The sequence below is a fragment of the Gobio gobio genome (assembly GCF_949357685.1).
Source record: "Gobio gobio genome assembly, chromosome: 17".
NCBI lineage: Eukaryota > Metazoa > Chordata > Actinopteri > Cypriniformes > Gobionidae > Gobio > Gobio gobio.
The window spans coordinates 29586735-29609321 of record NC_137110.1 but is presented as its reverse complement, the minus strand read 5'-3'; the positions used below and the strand labels follow the sequence as shown (position 1 = coordinate 29609321).

The 22587-nt window shown below is 43.9% G+C and overlaps 1 protein-coding gene across 1 annotated transcript in view; it reads left to right on the top strand.

Moving 5' to 3' along the window:
• Window positions 1-22587, top strand: part of LOC307141310 (endonuclease V-like) — a 330952-nt gene that overhangs the window by 271433 nt on the left and 36932 nt on the right. Inside the window, exon 7 of the mRNA XM_079841387.1 lies at window positions 16256-16384. Coding sequence (XP_079697513.1) covers window positions 16256-16384 — 129 coding nt within the window. The remainder of the gene's footprint in view (window positions 1-16255; window positions 16385-22587) is intronic.

Sequence of the window (22587 nt, the reverse complement as noted above, 5' to 3'; positions counted from 1 at the left end):
CTTGAAAAAGATAAGCCCTACATCTCAATGTGCATATACTATCTGCCCTAAATAGTATTGAAAATGACTGTCACATACTATTTAGGATGGATAGTATGCACATTGGGACACAGGCAAGCACTAAGGGAGCGCTGCAGTATAGCCACATAGGCCTATTTATAAGAAAATACATTCGAACCATACCTACTGTTATTATTAGTATAGCCTACTTGTTTTTTTTATAATAGCCTGTAATTTTAAATACATTATTCAATTAGGTGCCTCTCTTCCCTGTTCCCTCTCCATCTCTGTACATCTCTGCTGGTGGCATTGTTTGTAAAAATGTATACATAAATTTAAGGGCCCTATCTTGCACCCAGCGCAATTGACTTTGTACACCGACGCATGTGTCATTCCTATTTTGCACCCGCGCAAAGCGCGCTTTTCCCTCCACAGAAGCACGTCGCTAAACTAGTGAATGCACTTGCGCTCCCTGGGCGGTTCAGCGCAAAAAAGGAGGCGTGTTCCGGCGCAAACAATCCCTGGTGCTATTTTGCTGTTCCATTAAACAATTGCGCCACTGACCAGAAAAAACCTAGTCTAAAGTCAGTGGCGCGTTGCGCGTTGTTCATTATGCTATTTTAAGGGCGCATGCTTGACCATAATGTATAGCGTGCACAACGCGCATACACTTTGCTCATGTAATCTACACAGATGCAACAGTTATTTTTGCAAATCATAAATTGTTACACTAAAAAAATATTAACACATGAGATGACGGAAATCATTGTGGTGTGCCACGAAGATGTGAAAAAATAGGCATAAATCTAGCTTACAATTGATTCAGGCTAATTGTAATAATTAAGGATAAGACCTGTTTGCCCAATAGTGGCAAGACATATATGTATATAAGGACATCTGACAAATTGGTTTGTCCGTCAAGAACCAGGAAAAAAAATCGACTGAAAGACTGAAAAAAAAAAGACTGTGAAATCACCTTTACCATAATGTACAACATTACAACTTCATTTCTCTGTCTTTCACTGCTCTTACAAGAACATCAGTCTCCTCGGCTGTGAACCGCTCCTGGCGTGCGCCTGGTAAATACGCCATAATAATAGCAATCCATAATGGAACTTGCGCACCTGCTTTTAAAGGGAATGTTGGATGACGCTCGGATTGGTTTATTCACGTTACGCCCAAACCACACCTATGAATAATGAAGCTACTTCAGACCAACCCATTTTAGATTTGCGCCGGGCGCAAGAGCCATTTATCCCGCCGGGAAAATAGCAACAGCGCCGAGACCCGCCCACAAAGTTACTTGCGGTTCGCGCTTTGACACTTGCGTTTCAGATCGTTAAAATAGGGCCCTAAGTGTACTAACTATCATTACGTGCATTTATAACGTCACATATACCTGCACGTGGAACACGATTTTTCTTCAGTGAGGGGGAGAAGGAGGCGGGATATATGAGGACGGATTACTACAGCACTTGTATAGTTGCACTGAATGGCTATTAGCTGAGAGAAGACAGTGTCAGTCAATGAATTGGACAAAACAGCGACCATAAATGTAAAGAAACGAAGTTGCTTATTATATTTTCCTAACAAGCAACCACTCTTTTTAAAATAAGCCCAAAAAACCGCAACCCGCGACTCGAGATTTTTTAACGCGACTTGCCAAAAAAAGAAGCCCAAAGTCGCGTGTTATACGCGGACTTGGCAACTATGATTTACAGTATCATTTTATTATGGAGAGTGGTAGAGATCAACATTGTTAACATTAATATTAATGTTTTTCTTGTATTTAGCCCTCAGGTATTCCTTACTAATTAAGTCACACTTGTACTCATTGATGGTCAAATGTGACCATACACCTTAACTATTTCAAAAATAAATAGCCTATATTTTAATTCAATAATATTTATTGAATATTTTGAGGAGATCTTTTGGTACTAAATACTATTTGTGCAATACTTATGGTCCATTAATGATCACTTAAAATATTTTTCTTCTAATATTTTTATTATTTATATTACAATTAGTGTATTAATTAACCCGTTTAATCCCACCGGTCACAATAGTGACCGTAAAAAAATGTTTCATTTCTAAGGCTATAAAAATGTTACTGAATGATCTATCAATGCATTTCCAGCAGATATTGAAATAATAAAGGGTCTCAATGAAATATGTGCAGTGTCGCATGTTTACTGTAAATTGTCACATGACCAGAGCTGTTTACTTCCTGTTTGCGCCAAGAGAAGAGGATGGCAGCAGGAAAGCTCCCAAAGAAAAGGGTAGTAAAGTATGTTAACATAAAGATAGGACATAGATTTTTGGTACACATCATGTGTAAGGTGTCTAGTATTGATATATGCATTTGCAATTACTCAACTTTGTTTAATGTGGTCATAGAACTCACAAACATGTCATCGGCAACAATAGTGACCGGTGGGATAACCCATTGTATCTACATACTAATACACATAGGCTAACTGTTCTACCTTACTTTCAACCAATTTCACACACACACACACACACACACACACACACACACACACACACACACACACACACACACACACACACACACACGGTCACGTCTCCTCTGATGTCTGATCTCCACACACACACACCCACACACACACACACACATGTTTGTTTTTGTGAAATGTGAGGACATTCCATAGGCGTAATGGTTTTTATACTGTACAAACCGTATTTTCTATCCCCTTACACTGCCCCTGCCCCTAAACTTAGCCCTCACAGGAGACTGTGCAGTTTACTTTCTGTGAAAAAAAACTTGTTCTGTATGATTTATAAGCATTTTGAAAAGTGAGGACATGGGGAACGTCCTCATATTTCACCCTCTTTTTGTAATACCTATGTCATACCCATGTCATTATACACATTTGTGTCCTGATATTTCACGAAAACATGCCCACACACACACACACACACACACACACACACACACACACACACACACACACACACACACACACACACACACACACACACACACACACACACACACACACACACACACACACACACACACACACACATGATCACGTCTCCTCTGATGTCTGATCTACACACACACACACGGTCATGTCTTCTCTGATTTCTGATTTCCACACACACACAGAAACACACACACACACACACACACACACACAGACAGACAGACAGACAGACAGACAGAAACTCACACACACTCACACACACACACACACACACAAACTCACACACACACACATGGTCACGTCTCCTCTGATGTCTGATCTACACACACACACGTTCATGTCTTCTCTGATGTCTGATCTACACACACACACACACACACACACACACACACACACACACACACACACGGTCATGTCTTCTCTGATGTCTGATCTACACACACACATACACACACACACACACACACACACACACACACACACACACACACACACACACACACGGTCATGTCTTCTCTGATGTCTGATCTCCACACACACTCACACACACACACACACACACACACACACACACACACACACACACACACACACACACACACACACACACACACACACACACACACACACACACACACACACACACACACACACACACACACACACACATGGTCTTCTGATGTCTGATCTACACACACACACACACACACACACACACACACACACGGTCATGTCTTCTCTGATGTCTGATCTCCACACACACACACTCACACATGGTCACGTCTCCTCTGATGTCTGATCTCCACACACACACCCACCCACACACACACAGACACACAAAAACAAAAAAACAAACAAAAACATACACACACGCACAAAAACACACAAACACACTGCACAGGTCAAATAGACCTATATTAAATCAATACAATGGTTGATACAACACAGTATCCCACCGGTCACAATTGTGACCGATCATAAAACACACTTTTTCACACACTTTTCCATGAAAATTTCAAAAAATTATGATTGATTGTTTCAAAGGGATACTAATGACACATGATTTGGATATTTTTGTGTCTGGGAAAAATTTGGGATTAAATGGGTTAAGGTTAAAATAGAGAATTCCACTGCAAAGAGGCAAATTAGAGTCATTTTGTGGCTGGAAAAATAAAAAAATTCACTTGTAATGCCATTACCCACTGGGTGCCTGTATGGCTCTTTAATACATACACAGATCATAACTGCTTACTTATTTGTGAAATTTTGAAATGTTAATAATAGTGAATAGTAAAGAATGCAAGCAAATATAATATAACCCCAAAAAAGTGTAAAAAACATATTTTCCCTTATACTATGTACAGTAGGCTATATACATATGAATTCATACTGAATCAAGATCGAACTCGATATTTGTGCCCATCGTCTCATAAGCTAATGCTGATCTACGCTGTAAATCAACCAGTTAGCTATGGTGTTGTGGCACAAACATTATGCAGGTTTTATGTACTTTATGTAACTTATTTTGCCACAAAATATATTGAGTTTTCCTTTGACTAAAGCTAGACTAAAATGACTAGACTTTTGGTCGACTAAAACTTGACTAAGATACCTTGAGTTGTCTTTTGACTAAAACTAGACTAAAATGACGAGACTTTTAGTCGACTAAAACTTGACTAACAAAAAAAGATATGTGAATGACTAAATATGACTAAAACTAACAAGGACATTTGGCACAAGACTAAGACTAAATTAAAAATAGGTGACAAAATTAACACTACATTGTGGTACATCATGACGTAGGATGGCAATTCCAACGGCTCACTATCCGCGCCCCTGGCACGAGCTCACCACGCCCTCAGAAATGTTTCCCCCAATCACATGATGAGAACAGCTTCACTCCAGTATGAACTGTCATGTTACATGAAGTTGAAACATTATGAATGAAACTGACTTGACACTTGCTTTAACATTGTATTGAAGAAAATACGGTTAAATAATGCAGTTGTCAGTACACGTCAGGCTTTTCTTGCGATATTATTGCCGCCCGTCATGTGTACAGATAATTTTCATACATGAGACGCGCTTTCAAACCCTGACACGCAAGTGGTTGCAGCGGACGCAGATAGATTAGGTCAGTTCTCTTGCGCGGCTGCTTCACTAGCATCGTCTGCATCGGGAGTTAACGCAGTTTGAGCCAGCGGCTCGCATTGATAAGGCTCCGGGTTTGTGTCTACAGACAATCCACCCTCCTCCACTTTAGGTGAAGGTAGGAGAAATGACCGCTCTGTTGCAAAGCTGGCATCACTCCAGTCATTCTCCATCTTTGCGACTCGCGAGTCTGACATCCGTCAATCAATCCGTCACTGCGGGTCTCAGGTGCACACCCTCCGCTCAGCCCCGCCCTCGGTTCGTCCCCTCTGTCTCCGCTGGGCTCTGCCCACTTTTCCAGCATTTTTCAAAATTTGCCAGTGGGTGGAGTTAAGTTCTGAGCAGGGGTTTAGTTACCCTTTAATGACTGTTTGTCAGCACCCCAATCTTGTCCTGCTACTGCTCTCATTAAATTCAAAACTTTACCACATTTCTTTAATATATAATCTATATGATCCCTCCAGATTAATTTGTCATCAAACCACAATCCTAGATATTTAAATGTTGACACTTTCTCTAAAGAAGACCCATATAATTTTAGCATTTTATTCTCTTTAACTTTCCTCCTTGTAAATATCTGATAACGATACTAAGAATCTGAAACCCCATTCTAATGACCATTTTCCAACTACTTCTAAAGCTTCTTGGATTTTATATCGTAAGCTATAGTAGAGTTTGGAAATATGCTTGTTTTTAAAAGCTGTAGGTGCTATTGGAAACACACTTGTTCTTAAGTTATAATTAACTTTAGAGTAGAACTTTAGAGTTAGAGTTACTTTTCAGATTTGATTAAAGATTACCACGACACTATACAATACAATATACAATTTTTACGGTGTATCAACTTGCACAGATTACTCATTCACCTTTAGACTCAGGAAATAAATAAAATAAAATAAATAAATTAAATTGGAAATGCTTTCTTCAAGTTATAGTCGCTATTGGAATTCGGAAATATGCTTTTCCTAAAGCCATAGGCACTATGGGAATTTGATATTATTAAAGCAGTAGTTAAAGCTGATAGAGGTTTTTTGGGCCTTATCCTGATATATTGCTAAGATGTGTTTTATTTGCGTTCACATGACCTCACATTTCTTATGTATCAATTTATTCCTAGCACTTCAGCATAATTCTAAGCACACTAAACTGATAGGAAAAGGGGATGAACAGCGTTTTATCTCTGAATCTGACTCTGCTTTTATGTCATCTATGTTAGCCTACCTGAGGAGTCATCCACAAGCTGGTCAGCAGGATCCATTATTTGCCTTGGAGTAGGGAAAGCTTGTGTTCAGAGCCTGGCTTGCCTCCTGTCTCCGGCGCTATGCATACTGCAAGCTTCCCTCAGAGCATTATACGGCTCATTCTCTGTGCATAGACGCTGCTACAACTGCAGCTTCCTCCACTCCTGTCTCTACATTTGAAGGCCATTCATGCGATTGTCTTCAGCTGCTGATGAACGTTTTATCTGGCCCGATGCTCGAGCCATCCATTAGAAAAGCTATGAGTGCTGCTCTCTGATCGTGGCATGAGAAATTTAATATTATAGCTTCAGTAGCTGTTGATATATATAAATATAAATTACTTCTATCTAGGGCTGGGCGAAATGGCCAAAATTTCATATCCCGATATAGCTAATTTGATATCCCGATAACGATAAACATAACGATATAGCAATTTTTCTGTTAATTCTGTTTATGAATAGTCTATACAAAATTGCAATGTGGAAATGCAGTTTGAAATGATATACAAAACAAATAAAGGTAGTATGGACTACATTTTTATTTTATTTAGAACCTTTTTTTCAAGCAAGACTGTTGGTAAAGTTAACACCTGCCACTAAAATATTTCAACATATAGCAGCAGCCAACTTTTAACAGTAACACCACCCAGACTTCTCTTGCAGCATCATGTAGGTGTAAAGATGTTTCCAAGTAGTATTCTTATAGACCAGGCAATAGAAAGCAACCACAAATATTGATAATGGCCGGTCTATTCCTATTGGATATAAAAAAGTAACAAACTGAAAACCTCTGAGGTTTAAAGAGCATGGTGCAGGGCAAAATACCAAGTTTTTTTTTTACCAAGTTTAAAGTGCAACAGCCACAAAGTCAGCCTCAATATATTTTTTACAAAATCCAACAAGTGAAAAAAAAAACTTTCAAGTTTGAATGGTAGCAAAAAACAAAAGTAATACAGGCCTGCTGTCATAGCCCCTAAAAATAAATGTTGGTTATAAAATACTACACACCGAGCCTTTTAAGTTTAAAGTGCAGCAGCCACAAAATCAGCCTCAATATAATTTTACAAAATCCAACAAGTGAAAAAAAAAAACTTTCAACTTTGAATGGTAACAGCAAACAAAAATAATACAGGCCTACAGTCCTAGCCCCTAAAATAAATGTTGGTTACAAAATACTACACACGGAGCCTTTAAGTTTAAAGTGTAGCTGCACAATGATTAGAATATTTAAGAGATACACCAAAGTACTTCAAGTAGGATTGGTATGAGAACATAAAGATTTGCCAAATCTAAGGCTTCTACAGGTTGAGTGCGAGGAATACAAGCTGGTCAACTCTTGCTGGTTTCAGTGCTGACCTCTGGCATGACACAATGTTCCCACTTGCACTGAAAGCCCGCTCTGATGGGAAACTTGTGGCAGGGATACATAAATATTTCCTTGCAAGCTTGGCCACTAGGGGAAAATGTACCTCATTTCTCTTCCACCATTCCAGTGGTTCTGTGTCTGAACCTGCTTCCATTAGGAGTTAGAGGCTTAGCTCCTTTTCAATTGACTCTCTGTTTGAAAGTGGAGCCACTTGGCTTGGCTTTGCTGATGTTTTAAAGTAGCTGCTCAAACTCTTCTTTTTCTTCTTAGCAGGAACCTCCTCTTGCTCATCCTGACCTACGGCAGTGACTGATGGAGCTGATAGAGGAACTGCCTCTGTTTGTTCAGCCACCAGCTTCTGTAGCTCTGCAGCAGCTCTTGTTTTGATGTAATCCACCCTCTCTTGTTTGATGTATGTTGTTTTGAATCGAGGGTCGACAAGAGAAGCAATGTCAAGCAGGTCCTGGGTTATCTGGTCATCATACTTTTCATTTAAGTATTTTAGTATGCCCTCTTTTATAGTCGTGGTGAGCTCAGTGTCGCCATCCTGATGCTTGAGTATTTGGTTGTTGAACAGATGGAGGACGGGTTTCAAGTAGGAAACACTTGGGTAAAGCTCCCCTGACAGGGCATCTGTAAACTCCTTGAGAGGACTCAGTGCCTTGTTCATGGATTCCAGAACGTCCATATCCTGCCAAGTTGGGACCAGGTGACGTGTTTTTTTGTCGGCACGGAGAACTTGTGAGAGAGCTTTCTCCTGCTCGATCACCCTTTCAACCATTGCTTGCATAGAGCCCCACCTCGTAGGGGTTTCTGTGATTAGCTGATGAGGCGGCAAGGGTGGATTTTGATCTGCTTGAGCCTTGGCCAGCTCCCGTCTTCTTTTCCATGAATTAGAGAAGGCAGCCACAATCTTCTTGCAGACGCCGATTGCTCGTTCCACCTCCCTTAGTTTCACACTTCTCTCTGTGTATATAAAGGAGAGGTAAATGTATGATTGTGTACTTTTTAACATGACAGTGTACACTACAGGACTAGTAAAATGTATTAGTTTATTACATTTTATAAATTAATTTATATATATCGCATAATGTGGATTTTCATCTCACAGTTACAATTTTTTAAAACCGTGCAATTCTATCACATAAAAAGACATTGTATCTTATGATTATGACATTTGTATTCCATAACTTTGATTCCATCTTCCTATAGTTTTTATAATTATGCTATAGTGCGCCCATTTCACTCGCATATGCGAGTAAATATTTCGGCGTGCGAACGTGGACAAATATTTGGGCGCACTTGTGCGAGTGACAGCATTTTTCTATAGAAACAGCTGCAAATACATCATAATGAGGAGTGGCAGATTAGGACAGAATTGTAAATGCAACGCATATGTTTGTTCATTAAAATGTATGAATTTTTAGCATTTAGTTATTTATTTGTAATAACCACTTTAAGTGGGCTATTTAAAAATTGTTATTTATATGTTAAATTATCTTTTTAAAACAAGCGCAGAGTGTTAATATTGTGTGTGTCGAAAGAATTTGTCCGCAGCTGCTCAAAGAAAAAGAAAAAAAAAAACAGCCAAAAACCCCACTGTCAGTGTTTTTAAGGAACAGGCAATATGTAAAATATAGCAGGAGACATTTTAATTGTTTACTAATACGGTACATTTTATTTTTTATGTCAGTAAAAAATGTCAGTTTTTATGCCCTATCTTGCACCCAGCGCAATTGACTTTGTACACCGACGCATGTGTCATTCCTATTTTGCACCCGCGCAAAGCGTGCTTTTCCCTCCACAGAAGCACGTCGCTAAACTAGTGAATGAACTTGCGCTCCCTGGGCGGTTCAGCGCAAAAAAGGAGGCGTGTTCCGGCGCAAACAATCCCTGGTGCTATTTTGCTGTTCCATTAAACAATTGCGCCACTGACCAGAAAAAACATAGTCTAAAGTCAGTGGCGTGTTGCGCGTTGTTCATTATGCTATTTTAAGGGCGCATGCTTGACCATAATGTATAGCGTGCACAACGCGCATACACTTTGCTCATGTAATCTACACAGATGCAACAGTTATTTTTGCAAATCATAAATTGTTACACTAAAAAAATATTCACACATGAGATGACGGAAATCATTGTGGTGTGCCACGAAGATGTGAAAAAATAGGCATAAATCTAGCTTACAAATGATTCAGGCTAATTGTAATAATTAAGGATAAGACCTGTTTGCCCAATAGTGGCAAGACATATATGTATATAAGGACATCTGACAAATTGGTTTGTCCGTCAAGAACCAGGAAAAAAAATCGACTGAAAAACTGAAAAAACTGAAAGACTGAAAAAAAAAGACTGTGAAATCACCTTTACCATAATGTACAACATTAAAACTTCACTTCTCTGTCTTTCACTGCTCTTACAAGAACATCAGTCTCCTCGGCTGTGAACCGCTTCTGGCGCGCGCCTGGTAAATACGCCATAATAATAGCAATCCATAATGGAACTTGCGCACCTGCTTTTAAAGGGAATGTTGGATGACGCTCGGATTGGTTTATTCACGTTACGCCCAAACCACACCTATGAATAATGAAGCTACTTCAGACCAACCCATTTTAGATTTGCGCAGGGCGCAAGAGCCATTTATCCCGCCGGGAAAATAGCAACAGCGCCGAGACCCGCCCACAAAGTTACTTGCGCTTCGCGCTTTGACACTTGCGTTTCAGATTGTTAAAATAGGGCCCAGTGTCTGTCAGCTAGACAGATGAAGTTTACGACTCGCGATCTTCGCAGCGCCATCAGAGAGAGAAATGCACATTTCATACGAATTGCATAAGCAGCGCAGTCTGCTTTCTTTAGTTTTGAATTGTTCTGCCTAAAAGTAGACATTTCAAGCTATCTATATGTCTCAGGTCTGTGAGGCAATAGGCTACCTTATAGGCATACGCTGAGTTTCGGTTCATTATGTGACGAGCTCCAGGTTTGCCAGCGCCTCCGTGTCCTGATTATCTATTTTCTAATAGCCTATATTTAGCCTACTTCTTATTAAATCCAGACAATTTGTTGATGAAACATCGATTAAAATTAAGATACAATTAATAAAAAACGAAATTAAATTTAAAGACAGACTTTGTGCTTTCAGTTTGAAGTCTCTTCTGTGAAAGTTTTAAAACATTATTTTAATGCCGCTTTAGAGCGGTCACGTCCGTAGGCGGAGAGCTAGCGGAGTGTTGAGGTGCCTTCAGGACAGGTTTGGGAACCACTGCTCTAAGGTATTACTGACTGTGTACTGAAATATATTTGTATTATTTTTATATCGATTTAGAGATTAAGCACTCACCAATAGCTAGATGAAGACGGTGGCCAAAACACTGTAGGCGTGTCATTTCATTCAGCTGAAGGGCAAGGATGTTGTTGGTGGCATTGTCAGTGGTGCCTCTTGCAGTCCCCACAATTGAAGAGATTCTCTGAGTCCTTTGGCTAGCATTTCTCCAGTGTGGTCTTCCGGGAAATAACTTGTCTGTAAACAGCGGCTGCAGAGGTTCCAATCTTGGTTGATAAAGTGTGCCGTCAAGCTCATATATGGATGTGTCGTTCGGCTCGACCACATATCTGTAGTTGTAGCGTAGAATATCCCCTTGTGAATCTCTGCCTCCACTTTGGCCCGACATGCATCATATAAATCAGGTAACACAACTTTAGTAATGTGTTTTCGGCTGGGCATTTCGTATCTCGAATCGAGTGTTTGCACCAACTCACAGAACCTGCGTTTCTCGACCGTGTAGATTGGAACCATATCTTTGCAGATATGCTTGGCAACAGCAGAAGTGATCTTCCATCTGCGGGAGCTATGGCTATATGGTGTGCCACGCGTAAAAGCCTGTTGCAGCGTTTGTGTCTGGAGTTTGTGTTGAGCGCTTATGCCACCACTCAACGCTGCTTTTGCAGTTTTTGCTCGTTGACTCTCTCTGTATTATTTTTCGTGGTTCTTGCGCAGGTGATAAAATAAATTAGTAGTGTTGGAATCCGTTGTTGGCACTGGGAGCCGGCAAACTTTACAAACAACTGTTGTCTGGTGTAAGTCGGTCTTCTTATATCCAAACCACGTCCATGCAACAGAAGTCGCCCCTCTTTTAGGTACAAGCTCCTCGGTTTGGGTTGGCTGGTCATCTTGTTGAGAATTACCCTGGTCTGAACCGCGTCTACTACTGTCTTCCTCCATGTTTGTTTATGTATTGCAGCGTGCATGGGCATGCCGTGGCGTGAGGTGCATCTTGACGAAAAATTCTGCCGTAAACGCCTTATCGTGGCGTAAACGATAGAGCCTTATGTCCAGACGATATATTTCGTCATATCGCCCAGCCCTACTTCTATCATTAGCTGGTTACATTCATCATGCTAGCTTCACGTAGATCGATTGGATCTTTACAATTAAATTCAGTTAGATTGCCTTCTCTCAAAACGTTCTTTTGTATCCTCCGTGGCTCTTTGATTTAGAAGGAAGAGCCAGGGAGGATTGCCCGGTATGGTCTGTTGGGGGGATTTATGCTACTCTCCAGTCTATAAAATAGGAGGATTGCCCCTAGAAGCTGCTGCTGTTCCCTGTTTTGGATTTCATGGAGCTCCCCATGATAATGAAGGGGAATTTAGAACAGAGCTATATCGCCTATTTATTTACTCGTATCAATAACTGTAGCTACATCCTCCTGCAGCGTCAGTTCTGGCAGGCCAAGTAGTCAAGACGCTGCTAACGCTATTGGTAACAACAAGGTCTCATCAGCTGATTTGCATCAGCTGTTTCAACTCCCCCCTCGCTGCTAATGGCTATGCTAAAAACAGGGTGCCTATTTAAAGCAGATTCAGTTCGCTCTTACTACTTGCTGCTCGCTGCTTTGCAACCTGCCACCTCCCCACCTCCTCCCGTCGTGTATAACGTGGCATTTGCTTTATGTCATCGTTACTGCTCTGTTCATAGGGGGAATAGTTAAGCTCTCCCAGTCCTAAACTGTGTGAGCGTTCCCCAATGCTGCTGCTGTCCTCTGACTCTCTTATATTTCATGGTGCTCATGAAAGGTCAGAGGACTCCCTGAACAGAGCCATACCGCCAAAAACAAAATTGAATTCAGATTCATCAACTGATTGCAATTTATTCAATAAAAATGTCTTTATAATTTTTATTGTCATGTGTGTCTTGACTTAATGGACCTGACAGAACTACAGCAAATGGCCGGTAGGGACTACAGACATTCCTCCAGGGTTGCTGACATCACCAGTCCCAATATTTACATAAACCCCTCCTCCGAGAATATTAAATAAGGGGGGGCGAGGCCATTTTTTATTGCTGTGGGGAAGAGTTGTTGCGGTATAGTTAGTAGGCTGGAATGTTGTTGCCGCAATGCCGACGAAACGCTGTTATTTTCATCCGGATTGCAGGTCCACTTTGTTCAGCCTTCCTAGGGACAGGGGAGTTAGGGATCAATGGTTAAATTTTATTTTTAACTCGGTCCCTCATAATTATTGCCCAAATCTCGCTCTCTGTGCTGCACATTTCACGGAGGAAAGCTTCCACAATCTTTGCGAGTTCAATGCAGGATTCGCACAACGGCTTGTCCTGAAAGATGGATTTAAAAACACTAGCTGTTTTTAAGGGCCACAACCTGTATGTATGATTTATTTTTTGTCGATGTGTTTTCCTGTAATTGTTAATTGTACGTTGTAGCAAGGAAGTAAACAAATGACAACGCTGTTTGGCTCTGCAAACCAGTTTGTTAAATGCTCATTCATACTTAACGATATCCGACAAACACCTAAAACCTTTTAAAAATCTCAACAGCGAACTTGGAATTAGTGTAAATTATTCTTTGATTAGAGCTTTTATGTACAGTATTGTTTATCTACATGCTTGTTTATCTACAGGCATGCTAAACATGGTTCTGTGTTTGATTTGTTTACTATAGTAAAGCCAATGTTTAGTGTTTGTTTTGGGTTAATAGTTCTTGCGACAGATATTTGGCTATAATTGTTCTAAAAATACAAAAGTAACAGTGCCATTCAGTAGCGATCACTATAGATCCGCAGTTATTTACTCAAAAAATCCCTTTGAGGACTGAACAGGTTCTGCTCGATCATCTTCACTAAAATTGTCTGGGTCCGATTCGGGCTCAAATAATGAATATTGGTATGGTTTTATTGACGCCATTGTTTCTAATACTACCAAAGCACAGACTACCGGTAAAGGTAAGGGGTGTGACGTTTCCAACAAACGTGCACTAGGCGGTTAGCGAATCACAACACACTGGGCCAGCTAACCAATCTGAGCCCATTGCGTATTTTTGAGTGACCGGCTTCATAGAACCCGGAAACCATCAGACCGTTTTTAAGAGGAGGGACAGAGCACTGTAGAATAAAGGTAAAATATATGAAAAATAATGCAATTTTTTAAAAACAAAGCATGAACACATGTTACAGTGCACCCCACAAACACAATCAAGCCTTCGACAGAATGTGTTTTACCACCCCTTTAAGTGTCAGTCTTAGAGATGATTCACGACACTTTGCTGTGCCACAAACGGGATTTTGGATGATGACATAGGCATGGACCAATCACTGAATAGATTTCCTTATTTTAGAATATTCTCAGATAAATTCACATTGAATGGTGAAATTCCTATAAAGAGTTTAAATTCAACACACATTTGACAATAAAGAATTTTCAAAAGAATACATTATGATATACACATTGAAAATTAGAGATAAACACGTTTTCCACTACAAATTTGAAACCTGTGCACTATTAACTGACTTGCCTATAAACAGCCTAGATTTTATGATATAATCAGCCACCATAGATTTAAAAAGAAAACCGAACTGGTGGGAGGAAGATGCGCTGACAAAGATGATGCCTGCTCTGTCCAAACAAGACCGTTTGATTAACTGCTCGTCGTCAAACATTTCAAAAACCTTCTTCCTCTCCTGAAAGATTAGCGCTTGTCTCTGTCTCCTCAGTGCCATCACAAACCCTACTGGCAACTCCTAACCACTTGAGACACCTGACGCATATGTGCAGATGTTTTGCTCTATCCCCAGGGCATGCATAGAGGTTGTGCAGAGGTTTTGCTCTATCCTATGTGCATGCGTCAGTTCAGTTTTTATTCTGTTGCCATCTATCGGAACTTCTATTTGACAACTTGCTTTTATACTGAAGTTTGAAAGTAGGAGTAAATTATAGGAATTCTCAGCACTAAAGACTAAAATGGCACTTTGAGAAGCTTGATAAATACTCATCAAGAACAGATTCTGTTCCTGATTCTGTTCCTGAGCCTAAGTCTCTTTCTGAACCTGTTTGAGTCTATGGCCTATCTTGCACCCAGCGCAATTGACTTTGTACACCGACGCATGTGTCATTCCTATTTTGCACCCGCGCAAAGCGCGCTTTTCCCTCCACAGAAGCACGTCGCTAAACTAGTGAATGAACTTGCGCTACCTGGGCGGTTCAGCGCAAAAAAGGAGGCGTGTTCCGGCGCAAACAATCCCTGGTGCTATTTTGCTGTTCCATTAAACAATTGCGCCACTGACCAGAAAAAACCTAGTCTAAAGTCAGTGGCGTGTTGCGCGTTGTTCATTATGCTATTTTAAGGGCGCATGCTTGACCATAATGTATAGCGTGCACAATGCGCATACACTTTGCTCATGTAATCTACACAGATGCAACAGTTATTTTTGCAAATCATAAATTGTTACACTAAAAAAATATTAACACATGAGATGACGGAAATCATTGTGGTGTGCCACGAAGATGTGAAAAAATAGGCATAAATCTAGCTTACAAATGATTCAGGCTAATTGTAATAATTAAGGATAAGACCTGTTTGCCCAATAGTGGCAAGACATATATGTATATAAGGACATCTGACAAATTGGTTTGTCCGTCAAGAACCAGGAAAAAAAATCGACTGAAAAAACTGAAAGAAAAAAAAGACTGTGAAATCACCTTTACCATAATGTACAACATTACAACTTCACTTCTCTGTCTTTCACTGCTCTTACAAGAACATCAGTCTCCTCGGCTGTGAACCGCTCCTGGCGTGCGCCTGGTAAATACGCCATAATAATAGCAATCCATAATGGAACTTGCGCACCTGCTTTTAAAGGGAATGTTGGATGACGCTCGGATTGGTTTATTCACGTTACGCCCAAACCACACCTATGAATAATGAAGCTACTTCAGACCAACCCATTTTAGATTTGCGCCGGGCGCAAGAGCCATTTATCCCGCCGGGAAAATAGCAACAGCGCCGAGACCCGCCCACAAAGTTACTTGCGGTTCGCGCTTTGACACTTGCGTTTCAGATCGTTAAAATAGGGCCCTATGAGTTGTGTGTGTTCCTGAGCCAGTCCTAGTCTGCAGATCTGTTAAAAAATATTTTTGACTGAAAATTGTTCATGTGTTATGTTTAATTTTATTTTATAATGAGTAAGTTCAGAAAATATTATATGTTTGGAAGTTAATCCATTTATGAACAAATGTTTTTTGTGTTTGCGTTTCTTCAGGCTCTCCGCAGTTCACAAAGCAGCACCAAACCTGTGTATGTTTCTGTGGGTAATCGAATCACTCTGGATACAGCAGTCAAACTCACACATACCTGCTGCCGCTACAGAGTACCTGAACCAATACGACAGGTAACACACACTTATTGTCACTTCTGCGAGCATTAACCAAACCCAATGACAAAAAATTCATACTAAATCAGATGGTAATTGTTTTTCATCTGGGCGCCTGTAAAAATACATTTGCATCGCACCTTATTGATAACTCGTGCATTAGGATTTCTATTTATTCTTTAGTCATGATCCTACGAACCTGAGCAATTCAAGTAAAGTCAACTTTATTTATACAGCACTTTTTACAATGCAGATTGTTTCAAAGCAGCTTCACAGTGTTAAACATGAAAATCATGCAACAGAATTTGATTCAGTTGTACAGCCGCTCCGGAGAAAACGGTGATGTCATCTAGCTAATTTCTATTATCATACAGTGACAATGTGGGCAGTTCAGTAATTTAGTTTATATAGTTAATGTAGTTTACTAATTAGATTAATGTGGATATTTAGTTGAAAATTTGTGTCCCCAACTGAGCAAGCCAAGCCAAAGGCGACAGTGGCAAGGAACCAAAACTCCATTAGGTGGCATAATGGAGAAAAATAAACCTTGAGAGAAAACATGCTCAGTTCTCCTCTGGCCAATTAACAAACAACGTATGATTATGATTCTGGCAACTGAAAGAAAGCCCCTGCTCACATGGCAACCTCCCCCAGTTTCTCTTGAAGCTAATGCGGAAGTGACTTAAACTGCAATTCATCAGCCTGGTACAAATTGTGGTTTTGGTCTATACGGCTAATTTTGGGTGGTGAATTTCTTTTTACATTATATAAAGCCTTTAAAGTTCTCCGGCGTGTTGACTCCGATTGTTCGAATATTACAATTAAATAATACTTAAATCGATATGTCATCCTCAATAAACCCGTCTCCAGCGTGTTGCCTCCGATCATTCGAATATTGCACTTTAATAATTATTTAATCAACATCATCCTCAATTAACCCGTCTCCAGCATGTTGCCCCCGGTCCCTCGAATATTCCGATCTATTATGACCTCTGAGCTGTAACGCTGCCATAATAATAATAATAATAATACGCTGTTTGTTAATTGGCCAGAGGAGAACTGGCACCCCGACTGAGCCTGGTTTCCCCCAAGGTTTATTTTTCTCCATTAGGTCACCTAATGGGGTTTTGGTTTCCTTGCCACTGTTGCCTCTGGCTTGGCATGCTAAGTTGGGGACACTCAATTTTTCAACTAAACATCGAAATAAATCTAATTATAAACTAAATTAACCATTTAAACTAAATTACTGATCTAATTATTGATCTAAAGCCCACACTGTCACTGTATGATAATTGAAATGAACTGATGACATCAGCGTTTTTTCCAGAATGGCTATACAGCTTAATAAAATTATGCTGCATTATTTTCCTGTTTAACACTGTAAAGCTGCTTTGAAACAATCTATATTGTTAAAAGCGCCATATAAATAAAGTTGACTTGACTTGACTTGACTTTATAATTTAGGGTGTGGCCACTTTGAGGGATTGTCGTTTGTCTGCTGTCTGTTAGTCATCACATCACCTCAGCTCCAACCACGTCCCGCCTCTTTGCCCATTTTCAGTTATCCGGATGTGACGCTCAGTGACGTGCTGCCAAGATGGCAACGGCCAGCTCGACCCAACTTTACGCCTCAAAACTGCTCTTCAGAATCCTATTGGTGACATCACGTCACTGTTTTTTTTTACAGTCTATGGGTCAATCACATGATTGTCAGCTGTAAAAACAATGTCATATGCATTATTATTTGATTATTTAAATATCCTATTTACAAAAAAGGGAAAATTACACTCTATAGTTGAAATGGTTCCCTTTCAGTCGGTCACTACGACGTACGTCGGTAATACAGACGAATTGGGATCACTTCAGAGAGCCCCTATCAGCTTCGAGAACTTAAGAACAGGCCAATGAACAATTGGCGTGCGAGATTTGCATCTCGCGCTCTGCCCCGCGCCGCGGGTATAAACAGGAAGCGAGAGCATCGCACTGACGTCATTCACTTCGGAGCCGAACGGCATTGAAGTTACAGACTGCTTTCCTGATTCATTTCAGCGACAACCAGAGTCTTAAGAAGAGGAAATGAGGAATGTTGTGCTGGTGTGACGGCATTCTCCAGCGGGACCGCAAACTCAGCTGCAAGAGAAACAACTGCTGTTATCACAGCAAACCTGTTGGTTTCGGTGGGCGTTTCCGATATTGAGTGCAAACACAGGCTGCACTATTCCCTGTGTGTTGCCGCGGTTTCCCTGGGTGCTTGAGCACTCTCTAAAATAGTTTCCTCACAAAGAGAGCAACACAGGTGTGACTGCGTCTTTCTCAAAATGTCATTCCACCCGTGCGTTTCTGGATGCGGTCGTTCCCTCTCGCCCGCTGACGGCCACACTCACTGCATCACTTGCCTGGGCTTACAGCACGCTGAGGCAGCGTTTGTGAATAGCTAGTGTTCTCACTGCGGGAACATGACTATTGCGGTGCTTAGGTCGAGACTCACCTACCTCCGGGAAGGCGGAGTCCCCCTCCCCATACCTCGATCTAGAGCTATCCCTGACCAGGATAGACCTACTTCGACGGATGGCCAGGGTGACCTGAGGATTACGTTCAGGACAAACCCGCCTAGTGTCCCTACGCAGGTCCCTGAACCCTCTCAAGCACCGCTGCCAGTGGCGCTCGCGGAAGAGATCGCTGGTCCCGCCCACGGGCGCCCAGTCATCTCTTTCGGAGCGCCCGCGGACGAGCAGATGTCGATTGCAGCATCGGAGGGGGAGTTCCAGTCCTCGGAGGATGAGGACTCAGCTGTACTGCCTCCTTCTGGGAGAGTGGCAACGGTTGAGTCGGACCCTGAGTTGACGGCTATGCTTTCCCGGGCCGCCGAAAAGGTCGGGCTTGTGTGGAACCCTCCACCACGTCCCGAACCTTCTAGGTTGGATGATTGGTTCCTGGGGGGGGGGGGGGGGTCGCGCTGGTTCTCAGCGTCCCGCCCCAGTGCCATTCTTCCCGGAGGTGCATGAGGAGCTTTCCAGGTCGTGGACGACACCCTTTAGTGCCAGAAACAGACCTGGAGGCTCCTCCCTCCTCACTACCTTTGACGGTGGACAGGCCAAGGGTTACGAGAGGATCCCGCCAGTCGAACGCGCCGTCGCGATGCAGCTGTGTCCGGCGACCGCCTCCGAGTGGTGTGGTGATCCTCGTCTCCCGTCCAAAGCCTGTAGGCTGTCGTCCAGTCTGACTGCGAAAGCCTACAGGTCCTGCGGACAGGCCGCGTCTGCCTTGCATGCCATGGCGTTGCTCCAGGTGCACCAGGCCCAGGCACTCATGGACATGCACGAGGGTAGGTCTGACCCAGAGCTCCTCCGGGAGCTCCGGGCGGCGACGGACCTCTCCCTCTGGGCCATTAAACATATCCTGCACCGGCGGCTGGGTGGAGGCCGCAGCACCCCCGGCTGCCCGTTGCCGAGGACGTCCTCCTGCGGCCGCCTCCACTCCCGCCCCAGCCCAGTAGCAGCCTTCCACCGGCCGTGGGCGTGGAGCCGGTCGCGGGAAGAACGTCCAGCCCGCTCAGGCCGCTGCCAAGCCAGGTGGCAAGCGCCGTCGTAAGAGACCCTGAGACGGGCCGCCCAGAGATGGAGGAATCTGCTCTTCGGGAGATGGCTGCAGCACCACTCCTTCCCCCGGTGGAGGGCCGGGGGAACACTATTTGTTTGTCTGTTCCGCCACTGGCCCCAGTGCCAGTGGCACCCAAATTTTCAATAAAAGAGCAGTTTCCAACATCTCTGGGTGCCAAGAGAGTGCGTCTGGCGGTATGCGACGCTACCATGCCTCGTACCCCTCAGACACCTCTCTCCTCGCCAACAGGGGGCGTCGGTTGTGCGGACGCACACAATGTGCCTCCCCACGCTCGCCCGTCCCCTCAGCGGATGCAGGTCGTGTGTCAGACCCAGACCCCTGCACGGACCACTCCCATGTCGTCCTGGGGCCCCTGCGTTCCGCTGCGCTGCCCCTCTCCGGGTACGTCCGTGGTGCCGATGATCCCGCTTGTTCAGTCTCTGGGGGCCTGGCTAGCGCTCCCCAGCCCGTCTCGCTGGATCATCCGCACCATCAGACTCGGCTATGCGATTCAGTTTGCCCGGCGTCCCCCGAAGTTCAGGGGTGTCTACTTCACATCTATACCGAAGAAGGGCTCCCCGGTGCTTCAGGCGGAGATCGCTGTCCTATTGGCGAAGGACGCGATAGAGCCGGTCCCTCCAGCCGATATGAAGTCCGGGTTCTACAGCCCGTACTTCATTGTACCCAAGAAAGGCGGCGGGTTACGACCGATCCTGGACCTGCGTTACCTGAACCGCTCCCTCCACAGGATGCCGTTCCGAATGCTAACGCAGAAACGCATCTTCAGGTGCATCCGTCCCCAGGATTGGTTTGCCGCGATCGACCTGAAGGACGCGTACTTTCATGTCTCGATTCTCCCTCGACACAGACCGTTTCTACGCTTTGCTTTCGACTGACGGGCATACCAGTACAAAGTCCTGCCCTTCGGGCTGTCCCTGTCGCCCCGTGTCTTCACGAAAGTCGCGGAGGCGGCCATTGTTACCATGAGAGAGTGTGGTGTTCGCATCCTCAACTATCTCGACGACTGGCTGATTCTTGCCCAGTCGCGGGAGCAGTTGTGCGAACACAGGGACATGGTGCTTTGGCACCTCAGTCGGTTGGGTCTTCGGGTCAACTGGGAGAAGAGCAAACTCTGTCCCGTACAGAGGATCTCTTTTCTCAGGATGGAGATCGACTCGGTCGCCATGACAGCGCGCCTCACAGAGGAGCGTGTCCAGTCGGTGCTGAGCTGCTTGAGTAAGCGACACTGTGCAAGGTCAGGGAGGACGAGGAGCATCTCCTCTTGGTAGCTCCGTACTGGCCCAACAGGACGTGGTTCCCGGAACTAGTGCTCCTCGCGACAGCACCTCCTTGGCCCATTCCTCTGAGGCAGGACCTCCTAACTCAGAGACGGGGCACCCTATGGCACCCGCGTCCAGACCTCTGGAAACTCCATGTCTGGTCCCTGGACGGGACGCGGAGGTTCTAGGTGACCTACCGCAAGCGGTAGTCAACACCATCGCTTCCGCCAGAGCCCCCTCTACGAGACGGCTATATGCGTTGAAGTGGAACCTGTTTCGTCGATTGGTGTTCTTCTCTCCCCGAGAAGACCCCCAAAAGTGTTCGGTCGGATCTGTGCTATCTTTCCTTCAAGATGGGTTGGAGCGAAGGCTGTCTCCCTCCACCCTCAAGGTATATGTTGCCGCTATCGCCGCAAGCCATGACCTCGTTAATGGTGAGTCCTTAGGCAAGCACGATCTGATCGTCAGGTTCCTAAGGGGAGCGAGGAGACTAAATCCTCCTCGCCCCTCCTCTATACCCTCTTGGGACTTGACTCTGGTGCTGACCGCACTGCAGAGGGCGCCCTTCGAGCCTTTACAGTCAGTAGAGCTTAAGATCTTGTCTCTAAAGACAATCCTCCTGATTGCATTGGCCTCAGTTAAGAGGGTAGGGGACCTGCAGGCATTTTTGGCTGAGCTCTTCGTCTGTTACGGAGGACAGCAGAAGGGAAAGGCTGTCTCCAAGCAGAGGATGGCCTACTGGATAGTGGATGCCATCGTCTTGGCGTATGAATCCCAAGACGTGCCCTGCCCGCTCGGGGTTAGAGCTCACTCCACCAGGGGTGTAGCTTCTTCCTGGGCGCTGGCTCGTGGCGCCTCGCTGACAGACATTTGTAGAGCTGCGGGCTGGGCGACACCTAACACGTTCGCTAGGTTTTATAGCCTACGTGTAGAGCCGGTGGCTTCTCGTGTGCTCGCTTCCCATAGTCAGCTTCACTGAAGTGCCCGTTCTAGTGTCGGCTTACTGCGCCATTCCCTTCCCCTGGAACGGATACGTGCACTTATTTTCTCCAGTCGAGTTCCCCAGGATTAGCGAACCCCGTTGAGTCCTCCGCACCCCTCGGCAGTCGGATGTTGCGGAGCGTCCGACGCCAGGTCTGGCACTCGTATGCATTGGTGAACTTGTGTCAGACTGGGTTCCGTATGTCGTGACCCCTACGGCGGTCCCATACGTGTATTCTACACGGTACAGCTCCCTACGGCGAGCTCGTGTCTTTCCCTTGGCAGAGTTCCTCTGCCGTCTCAGTACGGTGTCGTCCCCCGCCTGCATTAGGCCGGGGCCACCCCTGGGACTTCCGTATG